This window comes from Salminus brasiliensis, chromosome 20 (genome assembly GCF_030463535.1).
Source record: "Salminus brasiliensis chromosome 20, fSalBra1.hap2, whole genome shotgun sequence".
Lineage (NCBI taxonomy): Eukaryota > Metazoa > Chordata > Actinopteri > Characiformes > Bryconidae > Salminus > Salminus brasiliensis.
Window position 1 is genome coordinate 16,945,534 of NC_132897.1, and position 12,719 is coordinate 16,958,252.

The 12,719-nt window shown below is 40.2% G+C and overlaps 1 protein-coding gene across 1 annotated transcript in view; it reads right to left on the reverse strand.

The window, feature by feature from the left end:
- arl15a (ADP-ribosylation factor-like 15a) overlaps positions 1-12,719 on the reverse strand; it is a 98,338-nt gene that overhangs the window by 46,792 nt on the left and 38,827 nt on the right. Inside the window, exon 4 of the mRNA XM_072664890.1 lies at positions 2,085-2,293. Coding sequence (XP_072520991.1) covers positions 2,085-2,293 — 209 coding nt within the window. The remainder of the gene's footprint in view (positions 1-2,084; positions 2,294-12,719) is intronic.

A 12,719-nucleotide genomic window follows, 5' to 3' on the forward strand; every position in this document is an offset into this window, starting at 1 on the left:
TTGATGCGACTAATGAAGCTTTTGATTTGCAAAAAAGTTAGACTGCAGTAGTCATTAAACGTGGTATTTTATGTTGAATATGCAGAAACCATGCATGCTGCATTAGTTGTGTTAAACTTTTAAAATTGTTTCAGCTAAAAGCTTCCTAATAAACCTAATTTGCAATGTGGGTTGAATCATCGTGATTGCAACTGTATGCATCACAAATTATTATTATTATTATTATTATTATTATTATTATTATTATCTGGTGGAAAAATAATAGAACAACTGAGCCTAAGTCTGTTATTTTTTTTAGTCCTCAGTGAAAAGGTACAAATTCCAACATTTATACTTGGTTGTGCACAGTTCATTTATTACATCAAAACTTAGGAATTATGAGATATGCAGACCAATAACCAGAAATCTAAGGTAAAAGCAATGGAAGGGCCCATTATATTATCTGTTAATATGCAGATCTAACAGTAAATAAACCTCTGATGCCAATGTATTCAATAGATATTGCATAAAAAAAATAAATTAGTTTAATTAGTGGTCTAAAACGCTGATGCTTTATTGACTTATTAATGTCTCCTTTTTTTTTAAACTAACTACACTGACAAGCTGTTTATTCTCTCTATGTGGCTCTGACAAAATGTGTGGCTCAGTCCCAAAATACTTCTTACTCGCTATAGAAATGACACCTAATTAGTGGATTCCAAATCTAATCTGCAAAGGCCATCGTTTCATGACTTATATAGGGAGTAAGGAGCCACTTGAGACTTGAGCACATGAGAGTAGCCATCTCTGAGACTGATGAAAACCAGCTACTTTCCAGCTGTGAATTTGTTTATGGCTGAAGTATACTGAGTCTCAAGTATCATTTTCAATCAAAACACACTGAAGATATAGGCAAACCAGCAATACCAGAAACGTTAGCACTGGAATATGCCTTTGGTACAAGTTATTCACATTTCCAATTCATAATTATTTCTCTAGAGGTGTTTTAGATGTTTCGCTAATGTTATCGCTTGATTTATAAAGGTCAGCATCCCTTTGTCTTCTATCAAACAAAATCCAATGCTTCTGTCCAAAGGACTGTAGAACGTAAGCTTGTCACAGCAAACTGTAGAAGCTTTTAAGTAACATGTATTACTTCTTCCAACATCTTCTAAAACTTCTAAAAGTCATACTTAATACAAGTGCTTCCAAAAGAACAGTGGTGTAAAAACCTACCTTGTGCATCTCAAAGTCCCCAAGTCAGGAGAAAGTTAAACAAGAACACACCGGTGCTGACAGTGATCAATGAAAGTTTATTCTACAGACCCACAGGACACCATCTGTTTCCCTCTTTTACAAACCTCACAAATCCTTGTCATCGCTTGACGCTTCACAATGCACCATAACTATGTCAAGTATCTCCCTGCAAGACTCTATATCAGCTCCTCCATCGTTCCTGACTTGGCATCTACTGTTCCAGGTCCATTCTGACTCCTCCTACACATTATGACCATTATAGGCTCATTAAGAGACTCCTACATATTCCCCTGTTTCGCTTGACAGCACTGAGGACCTTGTTTTTGGCAGCTGCTTCATTCCAGCTTGCAAATTTTAGTAAATCTTTGTTTGACTTAAATATTTCCTGGGTCGCTCATTGCTCCCAATAAATGTTTATCAATGTTTTACCAATTTGGCCAACTCAAATCACCACAGCCTGATGCTTTCATCATCTGTACTAGGTGTACACTTTGACTCCATTGTCCAAAGAGATCCACTCCGATCGAAGGCTTTCTCTGTGTATACACAGGCCGTTACTCAGGCCGCCCACGTCATGCCATGTTTACCCCATCAGCTCGAGCTTTGGGAAGGACGAGGACGAGGGGGGAAGCACCTCTAAGGTTGTCAACATCAGCTCTTATTGCGTGGCAATAACACAGCACAGCCCTCGACATGCACATTTCCCTTTCCTCAGTCCAAACACTTCAGAGTGTGTGTACATGTGGGAGTCAGCAATCTTCCTCAGGAAGAGAGATTCAGAGAGGAGAAGGATGCTAGGGCCCAGGAAGGTCCCCCAGTGCTATATTTGGTATGGAAATTTACCGTACCTCTGGGACGGAACGGGCAGCTGGTGAGTCCTGGTGGTTGGCAAGGATGAGGAAAGGGAGAGTGCAAAGTTGAGGGTGCTGCAGGGCCAAATGGAGCTCGGATCGGCAGGCCTCCATCTCCTCGTCTGAAACGGTGCTGTCAAGGACAAACACTACCCCCTGGGAGCCCTGGTAGTAGCGGCTCCAGTACTTCTTGATGTTGTCTGACCCTGCAGTAAAAAAATAAAATAATCAATACGTTATATACCTTGATTGCAGATTTTAAGCTAATTATATTCCTTTTTTAAATTTACCTTCATTTTTTATCAATTCACTTTTGTAATGTATTGTATTTTGGATGTAGAGCTTTATATCTAATAGATGTACATATTTAGTGTGTCTCAAACACTGTATTTGTAAATGCATGGCATATAAAGCCAACACTGCAAAAATAAAAACAGTATTTCCATTAATATCAAAACGTTCAAACCTTCTCCTATGTAAAATTGCATTTAATCACATTGGTGTCACTTATTCTGATGATTGGCAGCAAATTCCTTCGAATTCCTTCTAAAGCTATGAACCTTTCACAAGATTACAACACACACTTTAGTCTTGTAACAGAGAATTTCCAATAGCACTGTAAATCATGAGCAATATTACATAAACTTACTAAAGATGCAGTCTCTATGTGTGGTGCACAAGTTCTGAAATGAATACACAAATAGTACAAATTATGCACACAGCGTCAAAAACATTAATAGCAAGTTGCATGTGGAAGTTAACCGGACGCTTGGTAGCTCCCAACAAGCTTTTGGATATTGGACCACGCTTATTCGGCAGATTTAGTGCAGTTCAGGTATATTTGTTGGAAATGGAAAAAAATTAAACTGGAAATCTCAGTAACCTCCCATATGGAAAAAAAAATAATAATCTAAATGTACTTATCAAATATATTTTACAAATTTTAAATGACAAAGTGAAAGCAGGGTTTTAAATTAAAAACTAAATTTTTAATTAAATGCTTATTCAAAATTAAAATGTAACATATCATGTGTGTACACCCTTTAATATGAGCTGAGGTGCATTTTGTTTCTACTGGTTCAGTTCTACTGGTTCAACAACTTAACTGGAGTCCATCTGAGGTACAATCAACTAATGTGACATGATTGGGGATTGTCAACACCTGTCTATATTAGAGTCCCACGGTTGACAGTTCATGTCTGAACAAACTCCAGGCCATGGGGTCAAGGAATTATCTGCAGACCTCAGTGTCAGGCATCTATCTGGAGAAGAAAATGCTGCAGCTTTACAGGTCTTAAAGAGCACAGTGACCACCATCATTTGTAAATGGTAATTCGCAAAAGTTTGGAACCATAGAGAATATTCCTAGACCTGGCCGCCCGGCCACACTAAGTGATCCTGGAATACGGGTCTTGGCATGGGAGGTGAGCAGGAACCTGAGGGTCACTTGGACAGAGCTTCAGCGTATCCTTGTGGGGATGAGAGAACCTTTTAGAAGATCAACCATCCAGGCAGCACTCCACAAATCACATTAAACTTCGAAGCCTTGGTGTAGTCATGGATGATCATTTATCGTTCTCAAGTCATGTTGCAAATCTAACTCGGTCATGCATATTTCTCCTGTACAACATCCAGAGAATTCAACCCTTCCTTTCTAGAGAGGCCGCTCCAGGTGCTCATTCAGTCTCTTGTCACTTCAAGACTTGACAACTGCAACTCTCTTCTTCTCTTCTTCAGACCCCTGCAACTTATCCAGAACACAGCGGCACAGGTTGTCAGTCATGTCACTCCACTGCTGCGTTCTCTTCACTGGCTTCCTGTAGCTGCTTCCCACATCAGATTCAAAACCCTGATGCTGGCCTACAAAGCCAAGACTGGACCAGCCCCTCCGTACTCTATGGCAATTGTCAAAAGCCGATCTGAACTAAGAGTCCCTCGAGCTTCAAGTATGGCTCGGCTTGAGCCACTATCCCTTAAGACTTTTTTTTCTGTCCTGGCACCAAAGTGGTGGAATGAACTTCCCCTGGGTGTCTGAACTGTCTTCAAATGCAGACAGAGGACCCTCCTCTTCAGAGAGTAGTAGAGTACTATGGGCTCCATATTGACTTATGTTTAGTAGTGTCTAAGCTTAGAGGTACCTTTTGAATTATTTGTCAATTCAAAATAGCTGAGGTTATCCCTGAGTTAATAGTGAAGCACTTTTGTAAGTCGCTCTGGATAAGAGATTCTGCTAAATGCCGTAAATCAGGAAATGAGGTACTACTCATCACCGGGCTAATGCCATCCTTTCAGTATAGCATGGCAGTGGCAACATCATGATGTGGGGATGTTTTTCAGCAGCGGGTGTGGCTTCAGAGAAAGCCTGTGAATGTCCTTGAGCAGCCGAGCCAAAGCCCAGAACTGAATCCTACTGAACATCTATGGAAGGAGCTAAACATGACTCCCCATCCAACCTGATGGAGCTTGCAAGAATATGCCAAGAGAAATGGGCAAAAATGCCCAGGAACAAGAGTGCCAAGCTCATATCTTCTTTCCACAAGATGCCTTGAAACTGCCAAATGTGCATCAACCAAATATTAGGCTATGGGTGTGAACAGATACATAATCCCTAAATAACCTATTTTTGTAAGGAAAATAAAACTGCATATTCTCTACAAACTTGTTTTCCCTTTGTAATCATTGGCAATTGTATGTAGATGTTTGAGACAAAAATATTAACTCTCTATTGTAGAATAGAGAGAGAAATGTATTTTAATATGTATATTTAGGTATTTTAAAATATATTTAGTGTATATATGCAATTTATTCTGAGCTACATTTTGAGTGAGTGAAAATGTATTTTAGAACGAAATGCAATGAATTTTAAATGTATCAAGGTGTGCACAATTATTAGGCAGCCTTTTTCTTTAGGCAAAATAGGCCAAAAAGACATTTAACTGACTCTGAAAAGTCAAAAATGTCCAAGTCTCTTAGAGGGATGCAGCACTTCAAATTGCTAAGATATTAGTGTGTGATCACAGAACCATCAAACGTTTTGTTGCAAATAGTCAACAGGGTCGCAAGAAAAGACAAATGCACTGCCAAGGATTTGAGAAGAATCAAGCGTGAAGCTACCAGGATTATCTTCCAGTTCTGTCAAATTCCAGGACTGCAACCTACCTGGAGTACCAAGAAGTACAAGATGTTCAGTGCTCAGAGACATGGCCAAGGTGCGGAAGGCTGAAACCTGACCCACACACTGAACAAGACACATACGCTGGAGCGTCTAGACTGGTCCAGAAAAAATCTGAAGACCAATTTTTTTAAAGGTTTTATGGACTGATGAAATGAGAGTGACTCTTGATGGACCAGATGGATGGGCTCGGGGCTGGATCAGTAACTGGCACAGAGCTCCACCTCGAGTCAGACGCCAGCAAGGTGGAGATGGGGTACTGGTATGGGCTGGTATTATTAAAGATGAGCTGGTTGAACCTCTTCAGGTTGAAGAACTCTCAAGCCTACTGCCTGTTTTTAGAAGGCAGCGGTACAGGAAGAAGTTTGCTCCATCACATGCATCCAAGTACTCCTCTGCATGGCTAGCCAGTAAAGGCATTAAAGTAAAAAAAATACTTTTGTCCAGAACTGCTCTATCATATCACACTGGTGCCTGTATTACAGCTTGCAGAGGTTATAGTGTATGTTAGTCTATTGTAATTCCAAGGATGCAGGTTTAATGAGAACGAGGACCCTGAACGAAACAACACACTCTACTACAAAAACACTGCCGGTCTTTCATAGTTTCACTATTACCACATACAAAGTCCTTGGCCTGGAAATAAAGTCAGCATCTGGACTTAGGCCTTCTTTGTGCCAGACTAGGCTAGTGGGAAAGAACAGCACACATCTCCTAGGGAGAGCTGAATCTCGAGTATGGCAGCTTGCAATGCGTGGTCTACTGCCATCACCTTTGTACTGCCTCTTTGGTATCTTGCTAATTTGATCCTGCCATAGCTCATTGCGACACATGCTTCCAAAAGGGACCATGCATAAACATCTAAATATGAACATAAATTAATATTGTATCTGTTCAATTTCAGCATTTCCATCACAGGGGATCTAGAGCGAAATTTTGAGACTTCACCTCTCTTATTTCACCTTTGCTATCAGAGAGAGGGAGAGAGAGCAAGAGAGAGAGAGCGCTGAACCGAGTGACTTTTGTGCTTTTTATCTTAGCGTGTCAAACACAGTGGCTGTAGCTGTAGCCCACAGGGGGACGAGTGTGTGTCCAAATCCCATCACTGGGTCAACAAATTGTAATTCACTGCGTTCAAGACATTTGCTCCAAGTAAACACACTGGTCCTCACAAGAGTTACTCAATCGCAACACATGGCCCCGCAGTTGAACACGGAATCACAGAGTCAACCTCGTTACGACGTCTGCTTCTGCACACTTCTCAGAACTACTGGTCATAATGTTCTGCTCTCATTACAATAGCAAATCAACCAAGCTTAGTTTCCTTCATCCCTTAAGAATTTTGTCAGCAAGAGTAACTGCCCAAACGACTGTTCTGTGATAGCCCCCAACCCTCCCTCCAAGAGTGCCATCTATAAATACTACACTCACTGAGCACTTTATTAGGGACACTATACTAATACTGGGTAGGGTCTCCCTTTGCTCTAAAACGGCATCAATTCTTACTTTTACATTTATGGCATTTAGCAGACGCTCTTTACCAAAGCACTATTTACTCAAGAATAACCTCAGCTAGTTTGAATAGACTAAAATTTAAAGATACCGCTAAGCTTAAATACACAAGTCGATATGGAGACAATAATACATATATATGTATTATGGTCTCTATATCGACTTGTGGATCTTAGCTTAGCGGTATCTTAAAATTTTTTATTTCTGTAAAAGTTTTTATGTTATGTATATAACATAATAACTTTTACAGAAATTTAAAATTTACATACATACATACATACATATATATATATATGCAAAACTAATATATATGTTGTGGATTCGATACCTGGACTAGGCAAGCTGCCACTGTTGGGCCCTTAAGCAAGGCCCTTTACCCTCTCTGCTCCCTGGGCGCTGGAGTTGGCTGCCCACTGCTCTGGGTGTGTGTGTACTGACTGCCCCTAGTTCACTAGTGTGTGTGTGTGTGTGTGTGTGTGTGTGTGTGTGTCACAGATGGTTTAAATGCGGAGGACACATTCCGCTGTACATAGTACAGTGACGAATACATGCACTTTACCTTTATATATATATATATATATATATATATATATATATATATATATATATATATATATACAGTATAGTTTATTTTATCTACACCTATCTAACCAAACACTTCGTATCTCCAAAATGGCAACATTTAAAAAATATAAAAATATACAATATAAAAATACAATATAAAAATATTTTATTCCAGGTACTTTGGAGCATTTCTATTGGTCCATTCATCATAAAATGGTAACACAATAATCTCATTTACACCTGGTCTTTTCATGTGACTAGTATCTGGATTGTATCCTGATAAGATTTTAGCCACATGCCTTTACTCTTGGTAGTCAAAGGCATCTCCAGTTAGTCTAGGCTGAAATCAGATTGCTGTGCGAGACAGAATAAGCAAATTTGCGTGTAGCTCTACAATTATTACTGGTGTTTTGGTTGTACCGGGAGGGGTTTTGGTTGTCGACTGCGACTTTGGTTGTGAGAGACGGAATGCGTCTACACTGCTACAACATGGCTCAAAAGCATCTCAGGGTGGGTGCGTTTACACTCGCATTTTTATGTGGCTTGGCCTTATCCAGATATAATCCTGATACTCAAGTCAACAAGTGAAGTATTCAAATTATGTATAAAAGAGAAAAAAAGCTAATTAAAGTCTTAAAGACTTGTGTAGCATTATTTTAGCCTTCAAAACCTGAGAAAAGAGATGTCTGACAGTCTTGATGATGCATTTTCAACCAATAAATGTCTGTCTTTCAAGTTGGAGTCTGTCAGTCTGTTTGAGCTTTGACATGGTACTTCCACACATGCACAGATTCAGAAAATGGAATTTTCAGCATAGGGTATGAATTATGTGGATGCACCACAGATGAGATCTGAAACTATGCACAGACAGACAAAGACAGAAAGTGAGCGAGTGAGTGAAGAGGGGTGGTGGTGGGGGTGGGGGTGTTAGAGATAGACTGAGACTCTGCATTTTATCTGCTTAGCATGTGCTTTGAGCTGATCTGTCAAAATCATCCTCACAAGACTCCTGCCAGCTGACCTGTGGCATATGTAAAACAGAACTGGATGAATTGGTCTGGTGACCTGGTTGATGGCCGATACACAACTGCTGTTTAACCCAAACATGAAAGTAAAAGTAAACAGTCTTATACCACCAACCCCCCCCCCTTCATCCACATTTTTGTTCTGGATTTCCATCCAATAGACATACTCATGGGTTCTGGTCATTGAGCCCACAAGAACTGTCAGCTGCAATTATCATAATTCTAATCTTCAGTGCTGTGGACAGAGCTTTCTGAATCACAGGATGGGCAGAGTCCATTTATATTTTACATGCTCTGTAGCTGCTGTGTCCAAAACTGTGCCCTATTCACTAGATAGTGCACTACTCTGGGATACCGCCATTTTCTTGTGGTGTCCAAAAACACAGTGCTCCATGTACAGCAATATACAGTGAACATAAAGACTGACGCGACACACTCTGCCCAACTCTATACTGTGTTTATTCACAGACTGAAGTTTTTTTTTTTTGTTTTAAGCATACCCAGTTTTTATGCACAGCATATCTTATCCTCCTATAAAAAATTGTCCTATAAAAAAAATTCTAACAGCTGACTGAGCATCCAGAATTTAGGCATGCAATTTGAGAAACGACTGACATCTGCACAATTCCGATTCCTGGCCTACATCTACAAGTGTCCAGAAAAAAAGGAGTTCGAAATCTTGGGCTGTCTAGGAGGAAATCTGCCCTAAAGAGGGTATGCATTGACGTCCCATTCCGGCTGATCTCTCTAGAAGTCAATGATCCAATATGCATTGAATATTGTAGCAAAGTAAAGGGTGTCAAGGAAAATGAGAACAGTGTGAATTTGCTTTTTGTATCAATCAGGTTGCAGAATGAGGTGAAGATTGTGACTACTGCAGATGTACATCACGATGACGATATTGAATTGATATATTGTATGGCCCTATCCTGTCACTGAATGCAATCAGATCCTCAAAGCAATGCTCTAAAATCTAGTAGAAAGCCTTCTTCCCTGGAGTGTAGAGACAGTTACTCCAACAAAAGCAGGATAAACTCTTTTAATACCCTTGATTTCAGAGAAACAATGAACGAGTAGGTGTCCCAATACTTTTGTATTGTGTAACTTCTTCGAGCCATTGCCTGCTTTGTGAGCATTCTTATTAAGTTCAGAATGCTCAGAGTGCTCGGAAGCCTTGTAGAGGAGCATGTGGCTGCTGACTGTTGGGATAGCCATAGCCCTAACAAGCGAATTAATCGAATATCTTAATTTTCACAGTAAAATAATAGAAAACTATTATAAATAATACACTAATCTTGCTTAAAATAATTAACAGAATGTTTCATCTTTAATTTTATGCCAGAAACTTTGACCAGGGGTGCCCACACACCTTTGCATGCCACAGTTTGGGCAATTCATTCTCTTAGTCTTGATTTGCTTGAAAGATATAATTTTGTGCAGTAGCCCTCCCTGCGTCCTGTACTTTCTACAGAGACTAGCCTAATGTTAATCTGTGTTAGGTCTTTCAGTTCAGCTCGCATCACCACAACAGACTTTGAAGAGCTGTAACAGCAAACAGACTCCTCAGAGCATCCCACGGAGAGTTGGCAAAGCAGCAAAACTGATCTGGATGGTCTGCACTTGGTTAAACAGAACACAGCAAATGAGCATCATGAGCTTTCCCTATGGCTGAACTATATACCAATACCAATTCTGCTAATGTTTCCATCATGTGTCTTGCGTTACAGGTTCGAACCACTCGCCTATCAGAAACATTACAGCATTACATACATAAATGTGGAGGATTTGCCTCAGACACACTCAATATTCCAGTGATTTTCTGCATCATTACTGACCCTAGCATCTGCTAACAGTGTTTTTTTTTTTGTTGTTTTTTTTTTTGAAGAAATGATGACTGACAGTTTATCAGCGGGAAGCAGGCACGCAGACTGGGATCTGATGGTTTCTCAGCTAAAAACCTATTGTAAGATTGAAAAGATGTCAAGAAAAGCATCTGAAAGAAAAATGTCTCTGATGGCTCCAAACTAGAACAAGCTGCAAGCATCCTGTTGGAGTCCAATGAAACTGTCCAAATGATTTCAATTTCTGGTGGCTGTGTTTTCTGTGGTGCAAAAAAAACACCAACAAAAAAACTGTACCATGAGGTCATCATCAGGAAAGAAAAACAAATTATACTCATTGTTTGTTTTGATAATATAAACCATCTTTAAGCAGATATGCTTTTGATGCCTGTGCTCTCGGCAGAAAGAGTGCTCTGTAATATCCTGACTTTAAACTTTATTATTTTCTCATTCGTTGGTTATCTGCTTATTCGTTGGTTCTTCCGAAATAAAGGATATTAAAAAGGCTTATCCTGCTTTTGTTGGAGTAAGTCTCTCTACTGTCCAGGGAAGAAGGCTTTCTACTACATTATGGAGCATTGCTGTGAGGATTGGATTGCATTCAGCAACGAGAGTGTTAGTGAGGTCACCCCCAACTCCCCAGCTCCTGGATGAAGCTCCAGCCATCATTCCAGAGAACACAGTTCCAATTCTGAGGGGCTTTGTACAACATATATTCCCTCATAACCTCAAAATGCTGGGTTTTGAGAAACGGAACACCTACTCCACACATGACGGAGAGAAACCAATGGTAGGGAAATGAATGAAAAGTCTGTCTAACTTTCACAGCAAGCCTGATCATCACCCTTCCCTCCTACATAAAGCGTGTTTAGCCATGTCTATGTGCCTTTTACGTCATGGTCATTGGAGAGGGCACATTTACAGACACCAGACACAGATGCCTCTTTGCTGCCAGCCATGCCCCTTTCACCTAATAGACATACTGGCAACCATCCACAGCGTGATGCCGGCCCCTATGCCAGGAAGTAACTGAGAGACATCGCTGGCCTTCTGACAGGAAGGCATGGTGTTACATTAAGGAGGAGTGTAATTAGACCAATTTCATGAAGAGCCTTGTCAAACCATGACAAACTGTTAGCACATAGCTGCATCAGATCACACTTGCTAATCAGTCATCTCATTTCAAGAGCATGATACCTTTCAGCCTTCACTATCTCAGCATGGGTGCTAAAACCTACGGCCAAAGTTTTGGCCTGGCGTACAGCATTTCCTTTCTCATAGACTCCATTAATATATCTGGCACCATCACAGATGAACTGAATTTCCAAACGTTTTGAGATCCTTAGTCCAGCGGGCAGAGGTTACTTCAGTCCCACAGAGAGAGAAAATATTCTATATTATACTTCAATTCATGCTTCAGCTGGAGATGAGTGCTTTTCACAGGCCCAGGGTCAGGGGGAGGCATGAATGGGCTTACCTTGCCCTGAGAAGACCCCAAGCCCCCCCTACACTTAGCCAGGTCTGCTGGAGAGGGGCAGAAAAAGTAAGCAATTGCCACCCAACCCTAATGTGACGTTGTTCTTTATACTGTGTCCAAATTATATGATTAAAAAATGGTTCCAAAAAAGTTTGTTCCTTCTCCTTTAAAGCTGCATTTTGCATGAGAATAATGGGTTAGCTTTAATCAAGTGTAAATGGAATTCCCTGGCAATGCATTTCCCTGCTGTTCTGCATATGTGAAAGACAACATCCTGCAATTTAACAAGCTGGACTGCACAATAACTTGTATACTGCCTACCAAGACATGCCCACAAAGTTGCTGTGATAGATTGAGCACGTTTATACTGACCTCAAGGTTAATTAATACATTTAATTTACTTCACTGTAAAAAAGTGTTTTGTCTTGAAAATCAAGTAATGGTTCATTCAAAGTATTAAACTAATTTGCTAAGTATTAAACCAGCTAATTTGCCTGTCACCACATGAAGTCATGTGTTTTACATGTGTGTAAAAACAGACAACACTGTTTGGAATGCCCTTACTACAACAAATTATATATTAATGAATATATATTAATAATATATTAAACATATCCAGTAGTGTGTTGCATCTCATTTGACCTTCAGAACAACATGAATTTAGCATGCTATACATTCTAGATAGATGGTCGACACTGTCCAGATCCAGGGCGTGTGCAGGACACTGCAGCAATATAGCACACCATACAACAAATGGAAGAACTTGGTAACAATGTTTGGACATGCTGTGCTGTTCAGACATTCCTCAGTGTCTGTCAGGGGTCCTCATAAGCACCCAGAAAACAATCCCCACCCCATCAACCAGCCATCACTAGTCCACACTGTTGGCCTCAAACAAGTTGGCTATGAGGACCTGTCGCTTGCACCAAATTCTAATATTTCCATAAATATATAATGCGGAAAAAAACAGAGTTTGTCCAGTCATTTTCATTCAGAATTGCAGTGTTCACAATCAGCGTGGTGTTCAGCTAGGTCTGTCCA